The 24,926-nt window shown below is 44.7% G+C and overlaps 1 protein-coding gene across 2 annotated transcripts in view; it reads left to right on the top strand.

Annotated features, from left to right (window-relative positions):
- The window catches only part of LOC147435666 (putative clathrin assembly protein At4g40080), a 53,490-nt gene extending 32,332 nt beyond the window's left edge, over positions 1–21,158 (top strand). For both annotated transcript variants that reach the window (XM_086488661.1, XM_086488660.1), the window contains exon 2: positions 19,218–21,158. In XM_086488661.1, coding sequence (XP_086344787.1) covers positions 19,289–20,368 — 1,080 coding nt within the window. In that variant the 5' untranslated portion in view covers positions 19,218–19,288 and the 3' untranslated portion in view covers positions 20,369–21,158. The remainder of the gene's footprint in view (positions 1–19,217) is intronic.
- Positions 21,159–24,926: the final 3,768 nt, after the last annotated feature.

The following is a 24,926-nucleotide window of genomic DNA, read 5'->3' as shown; positions in this document are numbered from 1 at the left end:
TATTTGCGGGGGGAGTGTTCATCGGCGACTTTATGTTTCTATGTCTTGTAACATGCATATGTAAGCATTTGTGTTGCATTGTGATGTGCCAACCATTGAATATTCCTTATTGGATGAGATACTTCTGGGAAGTCAACAGGTTATCAAGAATTCTGATATGGAATGAGACTCCTTATTGGATGAGATTCTTTTGGAAAGCCAACGACCCAAGAAATCAAGAGTTCCGATTTGGAATGAGAAAACTGATTGTCCCTCCTCGGAATGACCCTCAGAATTTTTTGAGCTAACTTGAGGTGTTTTGCAGATATGCTGTAATCGCGGACGATTACTTTCTTTCAAGGAGGGGTATCACAAATTGCTGACGTGTCAAGCCACTTCAGAACGGAGCTGACTTACAGATTCCGGCCTCGGGGCGTAAACCCTGAGTGAAGAAGCAGAAGAAGTTTTACTAGCTTGCAAAGTCTTGTCGAGTGGCCTATCTTAAAAAAGAAGTCTTACCAACTTATGGGACCCCGTTCGATGGGGCCCAAGGAACCTAAAGAGATTAAAATAAAGCAAGATCCAACTTACACACACACGGAGATGCGTAAAAGATGATGATGTGGCAGTCGTATGGAACTCCGGATTTCACGCTGACTGATGACGTGGCAACCTGTACGGGTTTCCGCTTTTTGCACTGGCTTGTTGATGTGGCCGCCTGTACAGATTTCCGTGATTTACGCTGGCAACTTTTGAGCACCTGCTTTTGGACTAGATGCTTTTGAGTTTACTACTTTTCATGTAACTGCTTTGGAGACCAAGGGCCTTTAAATATGTGCAGAGGGCTCATTCTTTGGCACACTTTAGTAGGAAGGCGCAGAGGGTGGAGTACCGGCATTGTATTGAGTTCAAGTAATATAAAGAAATACTGAAAGGGACACCAAGGTTTGGGGCTAATACTCTGTGGGGTGGAACTTTGCCACTTTCCGTGTCGTCTCTCTCTTTCAATTCAGTTGTTATTGAAGTGCTAAAAGTCTGTTCAGTCTGTTCTTTTCTATTGGCACGTGGTGCCCGTCTTGTGACATCTCACACTGTCATGTAGAGTGTCGCTCTACAATCATCACGCGACCATCTCTGTAGAAGGCAATCTTTCCCTTCTCCCTTGCTGTTGTAATCGGTGGCATCACCTCTCTCATGTGAGCCAGCTGCGAGAGGGTGAGATCATCACCGAGAAAAATACCTGTCTTCTTGAGGGTTGGCCTCTTCTTCAAGAACTCCTTTTTCTCCTCTAAGTAGGGGAAACATAGTATGAGTGCTCTGTGCTTTGAGGACTCGCCTGGGTTTTCACTCCTCTTGCCCACCATCCATGCCTTTGTGTGTAAAGGCTTCTCCATCCCCATCATGGACATGAGGCTTGTGACCTCTTTTTCAACATTGTTGACATCCTTGAGGCCGGTGACCCTCACATGTAAGGCACGTAGCCACCTTCTTTGCTCTTCTTCGAGGGTCATGTTAATGATGGTAGGTGTAGAAGAAGCCTCTTTACCTTTCTCTTTCTTGGCGACCTCGATCTACATCTCGGCTGCCTCCACTTTCTTTTGTGTCTTTGTGATGACCTCGACCCAAACTGACTTCTTTTCCTCCTCCTTGATGGCCTGCACTTGTTCTTTGATTGTGTTCAGCTCCTCCATCATGGAAGGCTGAAATTTCCCTTCTTCAAGTTGCCCACTTTTGGCTTCAAGAAGCTCACCTTGTAGATTTTGGATGATGGAATCTTGGATGACCACTTTCTCTTCGAGCGAAGTGATCCTCTTACGCATGCCATCACTTTCTTTGGTCCAACTTTAAAGAATAATGCTCTTCACCTTCGTCCTCTTTTCCACTTCATTTCTCCATTGTCTCATTTCCTTCTTTATCGCTGACATCCTCTTCCCTGTCCGCATGGGGGCGGCCGGCGAGGGATAGGTCTTCTTACACATGGAGGAAGCCATTGGCACTTTTTCGATGCTTCCCACCATGAGAGAGAGAGAGAGAGAGAGAGAGAGAGAGAGAGAGAGAGAGAGAGAGAGAGAGAGAGAGAGAGAGAGAGAGAGAGAGAGAGATGATATGATATGATGTATTAACGTCTTCAAAAGGCCAAAATGACCTATGAGACCAGCTGATACAAAGTGGTGAAACTAGTACAATGTCTGAATACAAAAGTACAAATGTACTGAATGCAAAAATTAAAAATGAGAAGTGAGTAGTGACAGTGAAAATGAAGTGTAGAGTAAGTTCTCAATGACACTCCGGATGTCGTGCTAGGATGTCCTTGATCCTCTGCTGAAGTCTCCGTCGATGGAGTGTGCTCCTGTGTCTCGGTCGTGGTCGCCTCGATCTCCCAAGCTCAATCGCCATGTCAATGAAGGTGCCTCTGGTATGCACGCGGGCACAACTCTGCGCTGGTGGCTGCTCTCCTGGCTTTCCCGATCCAAAGAAATCTGTGATCGGTCTCTGTGACTGTCGTGTCCCATGTTTCCTCAACAGAGTATCCCTATGCCGCTGTAGCTCAAGTAGATATAAGCCAAGGCATCTCTGATCCTCATACTTCATGACTCTATCTAGGGGTCCAAAGCCCTCCCTGAATAAGCAATGGAAGCGCCCTCGTATCTCATAATACACAGTGCAGTGGCATATGTAATGTAACTCTGTCTCATCTCCGTACCGCATAATTTACATATCCTGCTCTCCGGTGGTATCCCTCTGAATCTGCCCATCTCAATCTCCAAATGGTGCGAGGATGTGTGGATCTGACCTATAGCGCATCGCAAACTATGAGACAGATGAGTGTCCATGTAGCTCGGACGAATCACAAACCCATCTCCCGAGAGTTGGAGAAGATGCTCCTTGTAGAAAGCCATCTTCGTGCCCAACTCCTGCACTGGCTCTACCCATGTCCTCCTGGTGTCCAAGTGTATAAGATCCTGACGAATAAGTCTAGTGATCTCCGTCTGTGTGACTGGTAGTGAAGGTGCATCCAGGGAATACTGAAAAGGAGGCAGTCTATCTAGGCTGAAACCATGCCTTTGAAACCAAGAGGTCATCTGTGCATACCAACATGATGTGACTCCCTGCGTCGCTAACTGTCTAGAAGACTCCAGAGCCAATCTAGCGTATCTGCCTCCACGTGTACCCCATAGGCTGTGCAAAAAGGACACTGATTTGGTAATAGCCTCAATCTCTATAGGAGGGGCTGCTAGCTCCGCTCGAATAATCGCAAGTGGTACGGAGGACTTGGTTCTAATCATCCGAGAGATCATAGATACCAAGGGCCTCTCCATGTTCCTCCACCTGTCATGATCCACAGATGGTCCCCACACCTGTACCCCATAAAGCATAGCTGAAGTAACCAAAGTATCAAAAAGCCATAGCTTTGTTCGTGGTTCCTGAAACTGAACTTGCGAACACATTCTCTCTAGCCCTCCCAGTGCTGCATATGCTCTAGACAGTCTAGTCTCTGCTGCTCTCCTTAGAGCAAACCTCGGTCCCGAGAATACCACCCCAAGATATGTATATGCATCTGTGTATTCCACAGTGTCCTGACCATATACGAGTGTAGGTGCCGATCTCCTGACCCACTGCGGAGTAGTGTTAAACACCATAACCTTGGTTTTACCAAGGTTCACAGACAATCTACTATCCTCCGCAAAGCTGTGTAATGCATCCAACTGTCTCTGCATGTCCTCTGGTGACTCTGATATCAACACAATATCATCAGCATATAGTAACAAAGGGATCCATGTCCCTGCTAGCTGAGCACCTCTGTCGCCTTCTCTGTCAATGTAGTCAGAAACCTCATCTACATACATACCAAATAGTGTAGGGGACAGAGGACACCCCTGCTTCACACCAATAGTGGAATGCACAATGTCAGAAATCCCCTCATGAGTGCGTACGTGGCCAATCACTGAGCCGTATAAAGCCATGATCCCCCAAATGATCTATGTGGGCACTCTCAACTCCTATAACCTGCGCATCAATCTGGCTCTCGGTACTGTGTTGAATGCTTTGCGGAAATCCACAAAGCAACAATACATCCGTCTCCCATGTGCCCTACCCTCCTCAATAATGGCTCTGAGTGTAAGAATATGGTCCAAGGTGGAGAAACCCCTCCTGAATCCAGCCTGTCCTGTTGCTTGTCACAAAACGGGAGCGTACACGAGCACTTAGAAAATCTGAAAATTATAATTCTTTGAAAACATGAGAGAAGGGAGAAGATCGACACAGTATTGGGGACCAGAAGATGGGCTGGTCCCCCCCCCCGTTAAGAGTATTCTTTTATTTAGGGAGAATTCTTATACAAGCACGAGAACCCGAGGAAACCCCTCCGTTCTGTAATCTTAGACCCGAAGGTCGTGCTTTCCCGGAAAGGGCTTGGGCACAAGGCCGTCCTTCCCGTAAGGGACTTAGGCGTGAAGCCGTACTTCCCGTGAAGGGCCTTCCCGTAAGACGGGAAATTCCTGCAAAACAAACCGCACAAACACGCGACAACAATTCGTATGGCGAATCCACAATAGATACCTGTCGCTCTTGTGCAGGAAAAGCGACTTCCGTGCTTCGTAGTCTCGTGATCTCTTGCGGCAGAGTCTTCTCTTGTTGATGTTGGTACCTCCCGTGAGTGAGGGCATGTGGTGCTTTTATAGCTCCCTGGCCACGGAACGAATAACTGCTCGCGTAGAGATTGCGGCCGTTTTTTTTTTTTTTTTTTTTGGCGCTGTTCTACTTGAAATAGGGAGAGAGAATTCGTTGGCTGGTTTTGTTGCTTTATCTTCTAAGGGGCTGCCCACTTATTAAGTGGGCGGCCGGTATATTTTAAAATTGGTCTGAACCTGCCCAAAAACTCAATAAAACCTTATAAGTTAAAACCAATGCATTTAACAACACTTCCCAGGCGTCCTTGGATGCAACCACATGCACGAATGCAATGCAAACATAGATTCCTCGCGGGAAAGCGTCTGCCTTCCCATGATTGTTCTTGCTTTTCGTAAAAAGCTTCATTGAACCCATCTTTATTCTTGTGCTTGCGTTCTTACGCGTATTTTCTTACTCAGTTCGGATTTCCTCCTTAGCCTACGGGATACCCCCTTACTGATGCACCCGTCACCCATCATGTGACGCATCAGGGGCACTCGTAACCCGGCCCTTTCCACCGAACTTACGGAAACTCCTTCGCGATGTTTACAGTCACCCATCAAATGACACATCAGAGTTGTCCGTTCGTGATGGCAGTTCCTGTAGCTACAATCTTTTAACAGTTCTTAGTGCACATAATAAAATATCCTAAAAAAAATTAATCATTAAAAATAAGAAAATAGTCCAATTAGCAACATCCCTCTGGCTTCTAAACAGTTGACCTCAACTGTAGTGCTTGGACATATACCCCCAGTATCTGGGGATAAGCTGCTAATTCCTCCTGCGTCATCCACTGAGCATCTAGATTCGACTAGTTCTTAAACTTAACCAAATACTTCCGTGTTATCTTTCCGGATTTGAGAGGCCGCTCCTGATGACTTACTATCTGCTCCGGTTGGAGTATTTCTTCTGTTTCCTCAACCTCAGGAGGTTCCTCAGCACTAGGCTGGCTTGGAGGCGGTCCCACATACGGCCGGAGTAAACTGACATGGAAAGCATTATGGATCTTCCAATTAAGCGGTAGCTCTAATCGGAAGGTGACATCATTCACTCGCTCAGTGATCTTAAACGGCCCATAGTAACGGGTAGAAAGTTTTACCACCTTCCCCTTATGAGACGCTTGTTTCTTAAGTCTTGCCTTCTCAAACTTGAGTAAGACTAACTGTCCGACTGTTAAGTCTAGATTCCTTCTGTGCTTGTCTGTAGCTTTCTTATGCTTTTCCTGAGAGCGTAGAATAGCTCTCCTAACTTGCCCGTAGGCGGTGTCCAAATCCCGGACAAACTCATCTGCTGCAAAGATCTTATCCTTAGTTAAAAGGATGGGTGGAAGCAAAGGCTTACCATAGAGAATCTCAAAAGGTGCTTTCCCCGTCGATGAGTGTATGGTATTGTTATACACATACTCGACAAGAGGCAAATATTTCTCCCAGTCAGATTGCCGGTCTGACACATAAGCTTTTAACATGTCCAATACTGTGGAATTGACTATCTCACTTTGCCCGTCCGTTTGAGGATGGTAGGCAGATGAAAAATTCAGCTTTGTACCAAGATTATCCATCAAGGCACGCCAAAAAATTCCTGTCATGCGAGGATCTCGATCGCTCACAATAGACTTAGGCATTCTATGATGCTTAAAGATCTGTGCTAGAAAGACCCTAGCCATATGATCTGCTTTGATCGTTTTCTTGACTGGTATAAAGTGTGCTTGCTTGCTAAACCGGTCCACAATGGTCCAGATCGCGTCATTTCCAGTCTGAGTTCTAGGGAGGTCCATGAGGAAGTCCATGGCAATACTTTCCCAAGGTTCATTAGGCACAGGCAATGGTCGTAGCAACCCAGGCGTCTTATGCCGATCATACTTCACTTTTTGGCAAACTAAGCATTCCCTGACATACTTATCAATGTCTGCTTTAAGGCTAGGCCAAAAGAAATATCTTTCCATTGCTAAGGTCGTAGGGAGAATACCCCGATGACCCGCATAAGGCGAAGCGTGTGCTTCATCCATGATCTTCTTTCTTAATGGTTCCGCCACACATATGGCCTGATGGTGGTAGAGATAACCGTCCCGAATGGAATAGGGAAACTCATTCTCTCCACGATGTAGCTTTTCCCAAATGGTGGAGAAGTCTGGATCATTCGGATACAAATCCGGTAGTGCTTCTAATTCTTGGTGATACACCGAAGTGATAGCGTTCACCCTTGGCCGCCTAGACAATGCGTCTGCGACCACATTCTTACTCCCAGCCGTGTGAAGGATCTGGAAGTGAAACATAGACAACAAGTTTGCCCACCTCATCTGCTTCTCAGATAGTTTCCGTTGCGTAAGAAAATACGGCAAACTCTGGTGATCAGTCTTGATCACAAAATCCGCTCCTAGAAGATAGTGCTTCCAGTTGGATAAGGCGTGAATCACAGCCGAGAGTTCCTTTTCGTAGATTGATGCATGCAACTCTGCATCCTTAAGCCGTCTGCTTTCATAAGCCACTGCATGGCCTTCTTGGTTTAACACTGCTCCGATGCAATCGCCTGAAGCATCGCAGTGAACCTCAAATGGTTTCCTTAAGTCAGGCACTATCAAAATAGGTCCATGGCTTAGCAAGTACTTGAGCCGATCAAAAGCTCCTTGTTGTCTCGATCCCCATCTGAAAGGAATCTTTTTCTTTGTCAAATCATGAAGTGGTCCTGCTACATGGGCAAATCCTCGGACAAACCTTCGATAATACGAACATAATCCCAGGAAACCACGTACATCATGTACCGTAGTGGGAATAGGCCAATCTTCTACCACTCGGATCTTGGCAGGATCCATACTCACTTGATTGTGAGAGACTATATGGCCGAGATAGTGTATCTCTGAGAGAAAGAACTCGCTCTTCTTTGCATTCACATGCAACTCATGCTTTCGCAATTCTTGAAACACTAAGTCCAATTGCTTCCGATGTTCCTCTTCTGATTTAGAGAAGATGAGTATGTTGTCAAAGAATACTCCCGTAAAAGCTCGATACGGGCTGAAAATGCGGTCCATCATGCGATTGAACGTCGCAGGAGCATTGCTCAAGCCGAAAGGCATTACCAAGAATTCATATAGTCCAAAGGTTGTGCGGAAAGCAGTCTTATGGACATCCTCAGGGGCGATCCGTATCTGATGATACCCACTCTTTATGCGACTAAAGACACTTGCACCCTGCAACTTATCAAGTATATCATCAATCCGAGGGATCGGAAAGCGATTCTTGATTGTGATCTTGTTTAAAGACCGATAGTCTATGCACATTCGAAACGTGCCATCTTTCTTCTGCACCAGTAGAACTGGAGAGCAGTAGGGTGAAGCACTTGGCTGTACTAACCCTTTCTCTAGAAGCTCGTTGACTTGCTTCAAAATTTCCTCTTGCTGAACAAGACTTACCCGATAAGGGGGTTGATTGGGAGGCGAGCTACCCGGTATGAGATCTATGCGGTGATCTTCCGGGTGTACCGGAGGGAGTTCATCAGGAAGTGTTTCCGTGAAACAATCCTTGTACTTTTCAATAAATTGAAGACGCTTAATTTCCAGACTAGAGGGAGAGTCCCTACTAGTTTTATCCTTCTCACGTGCAAAAATCAAGTAAGCAGAAACACACTTCTTCATTTCTTTCTTAACGGAGATATGGCTTACAATTGGGAACTGCCAATCTCCTGCATCAGCATGAATCTTTATCTTCTTACCCCCATGATCAAAAGTGTGGGTCTTTTCCACATAATTGGGAATAGGTGTCGTGTGGAAGTGCCATGGCATACCCAAGATGATATCACATCCCTCGATGGGTGCCATCAAAAATGATTCGCGGTCCTCGTACTCGCCAATCCGAAGATTGAGCTGTCCTTGCACGGGAGTTGCATTGGTTGTCAACCCCTCGAATGCCGATCCGGATGTAACCGGTGTGCCAAGCTGAGCCGGTGTGAGGCACAAACGTTCCGCAGTATCCAAGGAGATGAAGTTATGCGTGGACCCTAGATCATAAAGAATCAGTACTCGTTGGTTGTTCAAAGACCCCCAACCCTTCAGAAGTTGACGCTTTCCTTCTCCATTTCTGTGTTTCCTTGAACATCTGGAATGGAGTTCGAGCTTGGTGGTGCGGGTTTCTTCCTTGCTTTCTCTTGCCTCGTAGAGGCTTGCTCTTGCCGTTGCTGCTTTAGCGGGCAGTCTGGTTTCATATGTCCTTTCTCGCCACAGTAGAAGCATCTTCCTTCCTCTCTGAAAGTTTGAAGTTGAGTAGGAGAAAGGTACTTAGTTCGCTTGCCAGTGCCCTCTGGCTTCTTAGAATGATCATCGTCTCTAGATGGAGGACGTTTTCTTCCTTGGCCCCCTTGGTCATCGTAGACCCCTCTTTGTCTGGCACGGTAAGTGCTATGCTCCATCTTTCTGGGCGTCCCAGTTGAGTGCAAATCCTCAGCAATGATTGCTGATTCCATCATCCTCTGAAGAGTATCATGCGGATACACCTTCATACTCTTTCGAAGCTGCGGTTGGAGACCCGCTTCGAACTTTCATTTCTTTTCCTCGTCGGCAATCTTCATGAAGGGAGTGACCTTCAGAAGAACCAACCAATACTTGTCCACATAGGTCGTTACTTTTTCATGTTCCTTCTGGGCAAGCTAGTCCCATTCCTTCCGTATGTCGTGCTCGAAGTCAGGCGGAAGAAATTGTTCATAAAATTCAGATTTGAAGCTCTCCCAAGTTCTGGCCTGAGAACCTTCCAGAATCTTGGCTAACCACCAATTACTTGCCGTTTCCTTGAGGTGCATCCCCACATGGCGTAATTTGGATTTTTATGTGAAGTGCCCATTGGTAAAGGCGACTTCAAACTGTCTGATGAAGGACAGTGCTTTGGAGATGTCTCTCTGTCCGTTGTAGGTTTCGAACTTGATGTCCTTGTCGCCCGATTTGAAGACTCTCATGTGATGTTGAGACTTGCGACCATGCTTCTTGAATCGAGGTTTATCTTTAGGTTGATGTAGGGTAGTGGCAGTAGTAGCGGCTTCCTTCTTCTGACGAGATGATCGAGAAGTAGAAGTATAATCAGGAGAGTAAGATGGAGATGAGATAGAGATGTCCTTGCTCTCGTCTAGCAAAGAGAGCGCTTTTTCCTGGCCTTTCCTTGAAGTAGGCCGTTCATTCTGATCCGTAGATCCTTTGTGCACCTCGACACGTTCTTCTTCTCTTGCCTCCTGTGGTCTCACGCCAACAGTGTTGTCTGGATGCTTGGCTGCATCAGTTCCATTCGTTTTCTTCATTCCGCCCAAAAGCTTTTGGACGTCTGGCAACATTAGAATTTGTTGCAACTCCGCAAGCTGAGCTTGCACTTGTTGAAGCTCCTCTTCAACGCTTCTCCCTTGGCTCGACATGGTTCTTCCCGGAATCGTCCTTCTTTGCAGAGAAAGAGAGGAGTCCGAGCTCTGATACCACTGTCACAAAACGGGAGCGTACACGAGCACTTAGAAAATCTGAAAATTATAATTCTTTGAAAACATGAGAGAAGGGAGAAGATCGACACAGTATTGGGGACCAGAAGATGGGCTGGTCCCCCCCCCGTTAAGAGTATTCTTTTATTCAGGGAGAATTCTTATACAAGCACGAGAACCCGAGGAAACCCCTCCGTTCTGTAATCTTAGACCCGAAGGTCGTGCTTTCCCGGAAAGGGCTTGGGCACAAGGCCGTCCTTCCCGTAAGGGACTTAGACGTGAAGCCGTACTTTCCCGTAAGAGACTTAGGCGTGAAGCCGTACTTCCCGTGAAGGGCCTTCCCGCAAGACGGGAGATTCCTGCAAAACAAACCACACAAACACGCGACAACAATTCGTATGGCGAATCCACAATAGATACCTGTCGCTCTTGCGCGGGAAAAGCGACTTCCGTGCTTCGTAGTCTCGCGATCTCTTGGGACAGAGTCTTCTCTTGCTGATGTTGGTACCTCCCGTGAGTGAGGCTCGTATGCCCTCATTTTCTGCCCATTTACTCAGCTGCTGCTCCAGGATGGACGCATACAACCGTGCTAATGTGTGCCCTACCATAATAGTACGGTAATTCCCTGGTACCTTGGGATCCCCTGCTTTAAAGAGAGGTACAATAGTAGATAAACTCCAAGACCTGGGCAGTCCCTCACACATGACCCGGTTAAACAACCGCGCAAGAACCTCTGACAATAAATCTCTAGCATGTATCAAGTGCTCTGCCACCAAACCATCATGATCATATGCTCTCCTAGTCTTCATCCTGTCAATGGCCTTCTTCACCATCTCAGTGGTAAAGAAGGTACTGGTGTCTGGGCATGGCTCTGGGGGTCTGGTAGAGGCGGTTGCCCCGGTATTGTATATAATGATGCTGCATACTGACCCCAAATTTCGGGAGAAGTAATCATTGGAGGGGGGGAGTGCTCATGGAAGAAACGCCAGGCCTCCCCTGAATCTCGACTCAAAAAGAGCTGATACAAATCACGTTCCAACTGGGCTAAAAAGGCCCGCTTCTTCCGTCGTACTAGACGCCGAAGAGCAATCCGAGACTGTTTATATGTGATCACCCCAAGTACAAGCTCATGCTGAATCTGAGCTCTCATCTCTCTGCACTCATCATCATACCAACTATTTTGAGGTATGCTCCTAGAACGTCTTCTCTGATCTGGTCGAGTATGTGGGTATGCCTCTGTTGCTGCCCCATGCAAGATCTCAGTCAATAGAGTAGTAATCTCCTCCACAGTATAAACTGGCTCGGCTGCCCAAATCCGTCTGTAAATCTCCTCTACATACACCGAGTCGGTCTTTGGTGTAAAAGCATATCGTGTGTGTGCAATCCTTTGTGGTGTGAGAGAAGCACTGAACTGGAAGGAGACTGAAAAAGTCAAAAGAGCATGGTCTACTGCTATTCCAACAGGTCTAGATTCCACACTAAAATCCTGAATACTAGAAATGAAGCTCGGTGAAGTCATGACATAATCCATTGTACTAGCCCCATGTCTGTGCGGAAAGCATGTAAATCCCCCAGAAGAAGGAAAAATCTCTATTCCATTAAGTATGGCCAAACCATGCATAGTCGTCATCTCCACGAGATATCTCCCATACTCTGTATGCTCCCTATCTGTTGAGTGTCTGTCAAGCCCCATCTCCGAAATATCCACTTCTCTGAGTATCTCCTCTGAGGTATCATAGAATACCGTTTGGGAGTTGGCCGTCCTGGCATTAAAGTCTCCTAGGAGAATGATATCTCCATCTCTAGAAAACTCCCATATGTCATCATCAAGTACAGAGAAAGGAGATTGTCCTCTGGGTGAGGCATAGACTGAAGTACTAGGGGGAAAGTAACATATAGCAATATATAAGAATCTGCCCGTCTCAGCTCTTAGTCTCACCCACATGTATCTCGCCTGGTCATCTCTCCGAACTATCTGTAATAGCGGCTGCAATTCCTCCTTGAATAAGACAGCTACACCTCCTGAACCCTGGCTCCAACCCCGGCTCCCGTGCTGGGATCTAGCATCTGGTCTACAAGCTGTTTCCCATAAATAACGAGTCACACGTGGCATCAACTGTCCAGACATCAAATGCGTTTCTGAGTAAAAAACAATGTCTCTATCTCTGAAGCTATCCTCAAAAGCACTCACATCCAACCTATAAGATCCATTACAATTCCATGCCGCCATCCGGAGTGTGGTCCCATAGGTCTCGCACCGTCATGCTGTGCGCTTTTCCAAAACCACTACTTTCCCTCCTATATAAAATGCAATTTTTCCTTTCTCCCTGGCTTCCTTAATCTCTAGCATCAACTCTTGCATATGTGTTATTTGCGCCAAAGTAAGGTCATCCCCCATAAATATCCCTGTGTTCTTAAGTGCTGGTCTCTTCTTTAGGAATTCCTTCCTTGATTCCATAGTTGGGAAGCGCAAAATAAGTGCTTTCTCTTTGACATTTCCCTTTCCATCAATTCCCTTCTTTCCTACTCTCCAAGCACCTGTATGCGTAGGTTCCGGGATGCCCATGCGTTGCAAGAGTTCCTTCACTTCATCCTCTACATTTCCAGTGTCTTTGATACCTGTAATACGCACATGCAGGGCTCTATTCTTCCTCTTCTGTTCCTCTTCAATGGTCATATTGATGATGGTAGAAGTCTGTACGGCTTCTGTCATCTGGGCCTTCCCTTTCTTTGCACCCGCAATCCATTTTTCTGCTTCGTCAACCTTCTCTTGTGTTTTAAAAAGGCGCTCCGCCCATGAAGAGGCTGCTTTCGAATTTTGCTCTTCCCCTTTGCGCAAAGTTTTCACTTGCTCCTTAATTTCCTCAAGCTCCTTCAACATCGAAGGCTGATTTTCCCTCTCCATTTTGGGCATAATCTTGCAAGCTGCAAGCTCCCCTTTAAGCTCTTCAATCACTGCATCCTTTTCCTTTATGCACTTTTCCACATTTGTTTTCCAGGCATCAAAGCTTGCAATTGCCTCATCTAATTTTTTCTGCATAATACATTCCATAACATTCACTTCTGCCCGCACTAAATTCTGCATCTCCCCTTTCAAGGATGCGTACATCTCATCATGTTTACCAAGCATCGCTTCATCCAATTCTTTCCTCATATCTGCATACATAGAATTCTTATAGTTATCCGCATTTGCATACATCTCTCTAATATCATCTCTCATAAAGCTGAGCTCTGATTTAATCATTACTTGAATTCTTTCCATTAATACATCATCCTTGACTCTGATGGTTTTCCCTGCCCGTAAAGAACCTGGCGAGAGTATACTTTCTCTGTTCCTCCGCTTGAAAGTCACTTGCATTTTTTGTGGGGTGACGAAGCTACTTGTATCATCCAACTCATCTGGTTGGTCCATCCTCAGAGAGAAAACTCCCTTGCTACGTATCTGCTGCTCAGCACGTGGTCGTCACTTGCTCTCTGCTCCTTGTGCGTGTTACTCAGGCCAACACACAGTCGACACTACTCAATCCAGCATGCGGCCTGCTGAACCTCAAAGCTTGCACACGCTTTGCGTGCAGTAGACTGTTTGCACGCGACCTAAGGTACTGTGTGCATGCGCGCTATCTACTGAGAGAGAGAGAGAGAGAGAGAGAGAGAGAGAGAGAGAGAGAGAGAGAGAGAGAGAGAGAGAGAGAGAGAGAGAGAGAGAGAGAGAGAGAGAGAGAGAGAGAGATGCAATGTTATATTAACGTCTTCAAAAAGGCCAGAATGACCTATGAGACCAAACTGATACAAAAGTGGTGAATCTGTTACAAAGTCTGGGTACCTTAGTACTAAAGTACTAAGTGTGAAAGTGTGAAAATAAATGTGAAAAACTAAATACAAAGTATTAAATAAACTTCTTAGGAGCATTCTAGGTGTCTGGCTAGAATGCTTCTAATCCTTTGTTGTAGTCTCCTCCGGTGAAGTGTGCTTCTGCATCTCGGTCGTGGTCGTCTCGATTTCCTAAGCTCAATTGCCCTGTCAATGAGGGTGCCTTTGGTATGGATGTGGGTAGTCCTTTGTACTGGCTGCTGGTCTCTTGCTTCTCCTTCCCCTCCTGCTTCTCTCGATCCGAAGAAATCTGTGATCTGCCTCTGAGGCTGTAGTGCTCTTTGTCTTCTCATTAGATTATCCCTGTGCCGATGTATTTCCACTAGGTACAAGCCTAAGCATCTTTGATCTTGGTATTGCATGACTCTATCTAGAGGTCCAAAGCCTTCTTTATATAGGCAATGGAAACGCCCACGTATCTCATAGTATACGGTGCAATGGCATATGTAGTGTAATTCTGTCTCCAGCTCCATTCCGCATAGCTTGCAAATTCTGCTCTCAGGTGGGATTCCCCTAAATCTGCCAAATTCAATTTCCAGCTGGTGTGAGGATGTACGAATCTGACCAATAGCACATCTCAAACCATGAGACAGGTGGGTATCCATGTAGCTCGGGCGAATCATAAATCCATCTTCAGATAGCTGTAGGAAGTTTTCTTTGTAGTCGGCCATCTTCGTGCCCAATTCTTGTGTAGGGTCTACCCATGTCCTCTTAGTATCCAACTGTATAAGATCCTGACGGATGATTTTATTAATCTCCGTTCGTGTAATTGCCAGTGATGGAGCCTCAAGAGAGTATTGGTAGGGGGGTAATCCTTCCATACTGAACCCGTGTCTCTGAAACCACGAAGATAGTTGCGCATACCAGCATGATGTATCCCCTTTCATTGCTAACTGTCGAGAGGATTCGAGGGCCAATCTAGTATAGCGGCAATTATTTGTATCCCACAAACCATGTATAAAGGACACTGATCTGGTAAGAGCTTCAATTTCTATCGGAGGGGCAGCTAGTTCCGCTCGGATAATCGCTTGTGGTACGGAGGCCTTGGCTCTAATCATTCGGGAAATCATAGATACCAAAGGTCTCTCCATTGGCTTCCAATTATCTTGATCCACAGATGGTCCCCAAATCTGGACCCCATAAAGCATAGCCGAAGCCACCACAGTATCAAAGAGCCAAAGTTTTGTTCGTGGTTCCTGAAATTGCACTTGTGAACACATCCTCTCCAACCCTCCCAAGGTCGCAGAGGCTCTGGACAATCTAGCCTCCGCTGCTTTCTTAAGAGTAAACTTTGGTCCTGCAAATACCACACCAAGGTATGTGTATGCATCTGTGTACTCTATTGTATCCTGGCCATATGCAAATGTATGTGCCGATCTCCTAACCCACTGCTGTGTGGTGTTAAACACCATAACTTTGGTTTTACCCAAATTCACCGACAGTCCGTTGTCCTCCGCGAATTTATGTAATGCATCTAACTGCCTCTGCATTCCCTCTGGTGATTCTGCTATCAATACAATATCATCTGCATACAACAACAAAGAGATCCATGACCCTGCAAGTTGAGCACCTCTGTCACCCTCTCTATCAATGTAATCTGATACCTCATCTATATACATACCAAATAAAGTAGGGGACAGTGGGCATCCCTGCTTTACTCCAATGGTGGAATGAACATCGGAATCCCCTTCTGGAGTACGTACATAACCAGTTACTGACCCATATAAGGCCATGATCCCCCAGATAATCTCTTTGGGGACCCCTAACTCTTGCATTCTGCGCATCAATCTGGCCCTTGGTACTGTATCAAAAGCTTTCCGAAAATCCACAAAGCAACAATACATTCTTCTCCCGTTTGCTCTTCCTTGTTCAATAATGGCTCTGAGCGTAAGAATATGATCTAGAGTGGAATAACCCCTCCTGAATCCAACTTGTCCTGTTGCCCTTATGCCCTCATACTCTGCCCATCTACTCAGTTTTTGTTTCAGAATGGATGCGTGCAGTCGGGTCAATGTGTGACCCACCATAATGGTACGGTAGTTCCCGGGTATCATAGGATCCCCTGACTTGAAAATAGGTACGATAGTAGATAATTTCCAAGATTCAGGTAATCCTTCACACATGACCCGATTAAACAGACGAGCAAGGACTTCTGAAAGTAGATCCCTTGCATGGATCAAATGTTCTGCTACTAGACCCTCATGATCATATGCTCTTCTTGTCTTCATCTTATCAATGGCTTTTTCCACCATTTCCGTAGTAAAGAAAGTACTAGTAGCAGGGCATGGCTCTAGCGGATCTGGTAGTGGAGGCTGTCCAGATACCATATATAATGATGTTACATATTGACCCCAAATCTCAGGAGAAGTAATTGTCGGAGGCGATGAGTGCTCGTGAAATAAACGCCAGGCCTCATGTGAGTCCTGACTCAAGAAGAGCTGATATAAATCCTTCTCCAGTTTGGCTAAAAATGCCCTTTTCTTGCGACGTACTATACGCCGAAGAGCAATCCGAGACTGCTTATATGTGATGATCCCAAGTTTAAGCTCTTTCTGGACCTGGGTTCTCGTCTCTCTGCATTCCTCATCGTACCAACTGTTCTGAGGCATGTTCCCAGATCCTCTCTTTTGATCAGGCTGAGTATGTGGGTATGCCTCTTGTGCTGCTCCATGTAGTATCTCTGTTAGCTGAGAAGTGATCTCCTCTACAATATATACTGGCTCGGCTGCCCACATCCTATTATAGATCTGTTCCACATAGACTGAATCAGTCTCTGGTGTGAAAGTATATCTTGTGTGCGTCTTCTTCCTTGGTACTTGAGAGGCATTGTATTGGAAGGAGATTGATAAGGTCAAGAGAGCATGATCCACTGCCATCCCAACCGGTCTGGGTCCCACCTTAAAGTCCTCGATACTAGAAATAAAGCTTGGTGAAGTCATGACATAATCCACTGTGCTGGCCCCATGCCTGTGCGGGAAGCATGTGAATCCCCCAGATAAAGGGAAATTCTCTAGACCATTAAGTATGGCCAAACCATGTGTAGTTGCCATCTCCATGAGATGTCTCCCGTATTCAGTGTGTTCTTTATCCTGTGAGTTTCTAGTAAGCCCCTCTTGTGATAAATCCACTTCTCTGAGCATTTCCTTAGAAGTATCATAGAATACTGCTTGAGAGTTGGCCGTTCTGGCATTAAAGTCTCCTAAGAGGACGATGTCTCCTTCTCTAGAGAACTCCCATATGTCATCATTCAATATGGAGAAAGGGGACTGTCCTTTAGGTGAGGAGCAGACTGATGTACTTGGAGGGAAGTAGCATATAGCGATATATAGAAATCTACCTGTCTCGGCTTTCATTCTCACCCACATATACCTTGCTTGTTCATCTTTCCTGATAATCTGTAGTAGTGGTTTCAGCTCCTCTTTAAATAAGACTGCTGCTCCTCCTGAACCCCGGCTACCTCGTAGAGATCTCTTGTCTGGTCGACCAGCTGTTTCCCATAAATACCCCTTCACATGTGGCATAAGCTGTCCCGGTATCTGGTGTGTCTCTGAGTAGAAAACTATGCCTCTGTCCCTGAAGCTGTCTTCAAAAGCACCTACATCTAGCCTATATGATCCATTACAATTCCACGTCGCTATCCGGAGCGTCGCCCCATAGGTCTCGCACCGTCATGATGAGCGCTTTTCCAGAACCACTACTTTCCCTCCTCTATAAAAGGCGATTTTCCCTTTTTCTCTTGCTGCCCTGATCTCTGGCATCAACTCTTGCATGTGTGCCACTTGTGCCAATGTAAGGTCATCTCCCAGGAAAATACCGGTTTTCTTAAGAGTTGGCCTCTTCTTTAGAAATTCTTTCCTTATTTCTATATTCGGGAAGCGGAGAATAAGTGCCCTATCCTTTACGTTTCCCTTCTCATCGACTCCTTTCTTGCCCACTCTCCATGCACTTGTGTGAGTAGGCTTTGTGATGCCCATGCTTTGTAGGAGTTCCCTCACCTCTTCATCTACAGAGGCCACTCTAGAGAGAGAGAATAACTTCAAATCCTCAAAACAACTGTGTGGGTGAGAGAGAGAGAGAGAGAGAGAGAGAGAGAGAGAGAGAGAGAGAGAGAGAGAGAGACTAAAACAACAACAAAACACAAGAAACCCTAAAACCCAGCAAGAAATGCTTGTGAAACCCTAAAAAACAGAAAAAATCAGCGACGAAACCTTAAACAACAACAAAAAACAAATTTGAAACCTTAAAAAAAACCAGCAAAAAACAATGGCGAAACCCTAAAAAACAGCAAAAAACAGTTCTGAAACCTTTAATAACAGCAAAAAACAATGACGAAACCCTAAGAACAGAGAGAGAGAGAGGTCCAAACCCATGATAGAGAGATAGATTAGGCAGATGATGGGCAGCAGGAGCTTGACTCCTTGGCAAAGGATGAGGCGCCAGATGGAAGAGGACAATGACCGCCAAAAAACGCCAGGTTTAGGGCCGTAGAGGGCTGCAGAGGGAGGGCGACCTGCAATTGAAAAACGTTAGGGATGAATGGGGGCTACTGGTAGCAAAAATGCTGGGAGAGCTCTCTTACTGGGGCGTCCCTTGACAATGTGTGAAAGCGAGAGGGGAAGGGGTGCCTTCAAAGTGATTTCTATCACCTAGAACTCTGTAGTACTATTTCAATCGTTCCAATTATTGCTAAATTTTGAGTTGTAATTTTGGTGATGCGCATTTCTCAACGTTCTCTGCGTGCCAAATTTCTGGTTTCAGACTCCTTAGGTCTGCTTGAGGTGCTGGTTAGTGAGTATGTGCTGATGCTTTATCCAATACAATGATCATTCTGTGCAGGCATGGTAATGGCTGTAGTGTGAGGGCTATCTAGGGGGTCCATATGTCTCTGCACGTGTTCAACATGAGGACATTTTATGGTTCACATGACATCAATAGGATGCCATATACAGAATGGAGTAAAGAGCTCTGAAAATGGATCAGGAAAAAGAAACATTTGATCCATGAAAAGTTCGTTTCAGAAATGCATGTGATATTGAGGGTTTACATTTAATGTAAACCCCTACAGTTGGCTGCATGTGTATGCTGTTTGTTAAAAGCAATATAGCTTTTACTTTAGTATCCATTCATGCTTCTTATTCTTGTTTTGAGGCTCGGGTAGTATTCGTTTGGTGGATTTTTCCGAACACTAAGAAAATATCTTTGAGTGTGAGGTATGTCTCTGTTGACAAGTTGTTTCATGCTGTGACACATTCCAGGGAAGTTTTGCAAGTACTTGATGCAGCAAAATAGTGCAGCAGTGGTTTTTCTGGTCCTGTTCTATTCGTAAATGGCAGGATGGATTAAGAAGCGTATAAAGCTGCAGGAATTCATGGGCCTCATGAAAGATCAAGTATCTCTAGGGAGGGCAATGGCAAAAGCAGGCCAGTTCTCTCAAATAGACCTCGCAGTGTTGCGTGCAACAGGGCATGAAGAGCACATTGTGGAAGAAGAAACGGTTAAAGCTGTTCTAGAGGTGGGGGGTGGTTCAAGGATGCGTGTCTCTCATTGCATTCGCTTCATAATGGACAGACTCAACAAAACACATAGCTGGATTGTTGCACTAAAGTGCTTGCTTTTAATTCACAAATGCTTACATGAAGGCGGCTTCATGTTCCAGGATCAGCTCAGCATCCATCCTTCTACTGGTGGTCACAACTATTTGAATCTGTCAAAGTTTAGAGACACAAGCTCGGCTTTCACGTGGGCAACCTCAGCTTGGGTTCGGTGGTATGCTAGATTTATAGAGCAGTGGATTCAAACTTCAAGGAGCATGGGGACGTTCCTTGACTTAAAAAAAGAGGACAAATCCTTGCATAGAGAGAGGCTCATGTCGTTAGCAAGCTCACAGCTGGTGAAAGAGATGATCAACCTTGAAGAGCTTCTACATGAAGGAGCAGGGTGGGAAGCAGAGGATTTTGTTATGGAACATGTTTTAGTGAAAAAGGCTATTGGCCTCATCACTAAGACCACCGGGAAGGCTTATAGGGAGTTAAAGTCACAGTTTGAAGAAGTCACTGAAAGGATTTCAACGCTGGTGCGACCGGAGGCTCTGGCATTGCTGGATGTTTGTGAGAGGTTGTCAGAAGACTCGATGTCCTTGTTGCAGTTGTTCGAAACAGGGGAGAGCATATGCAATGACGGGGCTTCTGGGCACATTGTCTACACCTATTTTGAGCTTCAGAAGCTCAAGGAAACCCTTCGACATGCCTCTCTTCACAACTTGTCTGCATCGCCACAGCACACATATCTTGAGCAGGGCCATTCGCAAATGTGGAAATCTGCGCGTTGGGAGAGGATAGCCATCTCAAACCTTGGTATTAGAGACACAAGAAAGGGCTTTTCTTTTTCCGAGTTCGATTTCAATTAGGGGCTTTCTTAGCAATCTCAGAGTAAAGTTTGTTGCTACAAGTGCTTCTACAAGAGTTTGTCGATAGAAAACTTTGCTTTTTCTTGAAACGTCGACATCTTGAAGAGAGACCAGATGTAGCTACCTTATTGTCATGTGCTAGCTTGACAATGCAATCACCGCAAAATTCAGAGGCCAAATATCAGGTGTTGCAGAGTCTTGTCTATTCTTCAGAGGAGAAAATTGCCACTTTGGCAACCCAGTGTGTTTGTACTTATTGTTTATTGTCAATGGAGTTATGCTACATGGACTGCTTTTGCAAGCATCAAAGAACCAAGTTCTGCTACAAGTTCACATATGGCGTACTCTTACATTTCAAGACCTGTAAATAAAAACAAACCCCCCGGTTGTGCATGCGGATGGAGGTAATTGTGTTTGAACAAGTCTAGCTTTTGGCGGACTTGATCAGAAGTGGGAACGACATGACGCACGCCAAATTTTGGTGGTCATCTCATGAAGATTTTGAACGTTGTTCCAAGAGTGTGATGTTTTGATTCTCCACAAGCCCTCTTTGTCTAAATGAATTCCCCCCCCCCCCCCACCCCTTCCTCCCCTCCTTGCGCGGCACGCCAAAACCACTTCCGTTTGATCATATATTTACACTCGGAACTATCATTGACAAAGATGGACTTTGAATTCATTGCTATCATGTGGATTTCCACAAAGGTTGTGATACAATGTTTAGAGCAAGATTGATGCCTGTATTATATGTTTTGGGTGTTACAAATGAGATTATCGAGGGCATTTGACACTTTATGGGATTGTTTATTTCCACAAAGGTTTTTGATAGAATGTTTAGAGCAAGATCGATGCATGTACTGTATGTTTTGGGGTTGCAAATGCGCGCGCGCGCACACACACACACATGGTCACTCTACTAGTGATTACTTCTTATGTAGGATTTTCTCCTTGGGAAATCTTTATATTTCTTTTGAGTGGCATTTCCTCTTGATATGGAGGAGCCCATGCTTGGATTTGTACTGATTAACCTTCGCTTGGTAGATGCTCACCAATGCTCACAACCTAAAATGTTGATGTCTCTCAGTTGGATGCTTTGCCCTACTCCGACCTATCTGTTGGTGTGTTTACTAAAAGAGGGGCCTTGGTGCTATTTAATCTCTAGTAATTTGATTAACCACTCTACGAATGGATTCTTTATTATTTGCTAAAGGCTCACCTTTGCACCTACATGTGCTCATAAACTTTATCCTAATTGTTTGATACCTATTGCACGGATTGCCTTTACGTTGTTGGCTCTACTAACTTTGACGTTGTAGCTGAATTCAATGGACACTTGCTTGTCTTCTTGAAATATTCCCCTGTCTGCGGCTTTACTCTCTCCTTGTGACTTGCCGATAGGCTCGTATTGCCATGACTTTAATGGCTTAACTTTCTTTGAGAATCATCTCTCCTTCCCTCTGCCCAAGAGAGTAGAAGGTATTCTTACCTTTTCTATATCACCTTGATCAAGTTGAAGATGATTATGCATGATTTTTTTGCCTTCCATCTACTGGCTGCTGTGGAATTATGTGTATTACAGCTATCCACCTTCGTCTTTTCCTATCAAGGGGAACTCCTTGTCCTTGCAGGTACCTAATTGATTGGAAGGAATTTCTTTCAATGCTTGGCTGATTTGCTTGAGAAGTTGGATGTGTCTTGGCTTGCAGACGCTTTCCTCTCTAAAGGTGAAGGATTTGTCTTAGCCTTGTGAACTATTAATTGCTGTCTGCAAAGAGAGTGTGAGTGTGAGAGGAAAAGTGGTATGCTTGTGGAAGTTGTGATCTATACTCCGCCTCGATTGACAAAAAAATTATGGAAGGCTCTTCCTCATAGGTTTATTATTAATTCAATGGTTATTCCCTTGTTTTGTTTAAAAATTTTCTCTGGAAATACTTTAATGCTATTATGTGCTGTTGTAGAATGTAAATAGCATGAGATTGTTGGGTTGCTTTAGCTTGAAATATAGGGTTTCAACTGAGCAGGGCAATGTTCCCTTCTCATGAAGGACTCATGCTGGTCCTATTCTAATATCTACCTATAGAAAAGGAAAGTTTCGACTGATGCGGTAAGGAAGGAGCATGATGTTGGCATCAATGATTACATGATTGGGCTTTTGTGAGTGCTGTTCTCTTGGGCTTGAATATTTCTTTTGACACTCAGCTATGGACAGTGGTAATGGGTTTCAAAAAATGCATTGTATATGGGTTGTTCTTATGCCATAGTGGAATAAATCTAGCCATGACAGGATACACGACTTAATTATATATGGATAATCTCTGCTTCTTTTTTTGCTACTAGATATGATTTGTCTCTTGCTCTGGATTACCTTTATCGTCTTTCTAAACAGCATGCGGTAGTTGTGATAACTGGCTTGTTCTACCTTTTAGGAGGCGTCATACTAACTTTCACCATCTGGTCGAGATCTTTTCACTGATATGGTTTTTTCTCTTCCTAGTTGGGACTATGTAACTGCACCTGATGGGGTTAATAATTATGATCAGTCTTGCTTAGGATCCCTTTGAAACAAATTCTACATTTTGTCCTTTCTCACTTGAAATATGAGCGGAAATTTGCCGTTTTTCTTGGTTTTTGGTGCAACTTGGCTACATGCTACCTTGTGTCATCCTGTGCTTTTGAATTTGTTGCTTTACATAAGCTGCATAGAGTAATCAATCTTCATTAAGCTGGAATTTTTGGCTTTGAACATGTCTTACTACCTAACACTGCACTTTCTGTTACATGCAGTCTCTTCTACATATGGTATGCAGCCTTCCTAAGGTTTGAATTTCTTGCATCTGGTTGGATGTCCTATTTTTAGGTGCATCCTGGTTTCTTTACTATATTCTGAGATTACATCCTTCTAGCCTACATTTGAGCCTTTGATTGGAAGAATTTTTCTCCTGGTTTTTGGTACCTTTACTAATTCTTGCTTTCCTTTGATCTCACTAGCGGGCTCTGAAAAGTGTTTTTTCTACTGGTATTGATTTACTGACGTGTTTGTTGCTCTTGCTAATGTCTTGGCACCGTGATTGTTTTGAGATTTTGGTGATGGGACTCAGACAAGTGATCTCTATTTATGATGGTGCGTTGTCCTTTGGCTCTTAACTGATCTTATTTCTGTTGATTATTTTACTGGCTGGCTGGCTACTGGTTGTATGGTCTGGCTCTGTTTTGAAGCATATTGAGGATCTCTGGTTAACTGGTTGGGGACTAGGCATTAATTCTAAAAATCTTGTTGTGCATTGCTCTAAAAGTCCTGTTAGCTTGAGGCCTCTTCTTAGTTTGGATTACTGGTTGTACTGATTTTTGAATCTTGTAAACAATGAAATAATTGGTACTACTTTGATGCTATTATACTTTGGTTTCTTGCTGACACTAATTTTATGATGCTAGCATCACTGTTACCATACATATGTGGTAGTGCTGTGTGTGAACACACTTAGGACCGCCGCCTCACTAGGAGGTTTTTTTCCCGTGCATTGTATATACGTCCAGTGCTCTAGGGCTAACTCATCTTTCCATTGCACACTACGTAAAGCTACTCTTTGTTGTGTGTCTTGAGCTTCTTCGTCTTCTCCAAGCTGTGTGCGTTTCCTTACAACCCTATTTTCAACAATTGGTATCAGAGTAGGTTGCGTCCTCCCGATCTTAGTCGCCAACATCGCCAGCATACGCCTGTTCACTTTCTCAGATTTTGGTGAGATTTGATGAGCGCCTGCACATGTAGTTTCGTCTTTTTGTGCAGAATTTCTATCAGTGTCATTTTTTGCATAACATGTGCCTTACACTCTTCTTGGGTTGTGCTATATAGCACATGTTGGTCTCGCTTCATGTCTCGCTTCATTTCTCATCTTTTCAGGAAGTTTTCACATCAAGTGTAGGCACTCATCACGACTGACAACAACACAGATGTGTTAAAGATTTTGCTGCTGAGGATAAATTAGATGGGAACAATTATCCAATGTGGGCTTACGAGATGCAACATGTTCTTGTGTCAAAGGGCGTTTAGAATGTTGTGCTGGGCATTGATGTACGTCCTAGTTCTAAGAATACAAGTGATGTTGAGGATGTTGTAGGTTTTGGTGGCAAGGTTGCTCCTGCTATAGCTGTTTTGTCTACGGTTGAGCAGGTTCATTGGGATATTAGAGATGTGTAGGCTCATGCATTGATTGCGTTATCTATGAAGCACACTATTACTCTTCACAGTCGTTGAGTTAAATGTGCAAAACGGGCTTGGGATATTCTAGCTTGTCTTTATGCAAGTCGCAATGAGGCTAAAATTGCATTGCTGCGTAAAGAGCTGGAGTCGAAGATTATGTATGAGGAAGATGAAATGAACACTTTCCTTGTTGGTATCATGGATATTAATTAGCAACTTATTTTTGCAGCTGAAGTCATTTCTGACAGTTTCCTTGTGCAGACTATTCTTGATGTATTGATAGATTCTTACCAGACTTTTGCTAGTACTTGGAGACTTATGACCCAAGGAAATCCTGATGTTGTCAAGTTTAATGCATTA

Source organism: Adiantum capillus-veneris, chromosome 18 (genome assembly GCF_014529385.1).
Source record: "Adiantum capillus-veneris isolate H3 chromosome 18, ASM1452938v2, whole genome shotgun sequence".
NCBI classification, from domain to species: Eukaryota; Viridiplantae; Streptophyta; class Polypodiopsida; order Polypodiales; family Pteridaceae; genus Adiantum; species Adiantum capillus-veneris.
The sequence above is the reverse complement of the archived record's forward strand: the minus strand, read 5'-3'. Positions and strand labels throughout refer to the sequence as shown.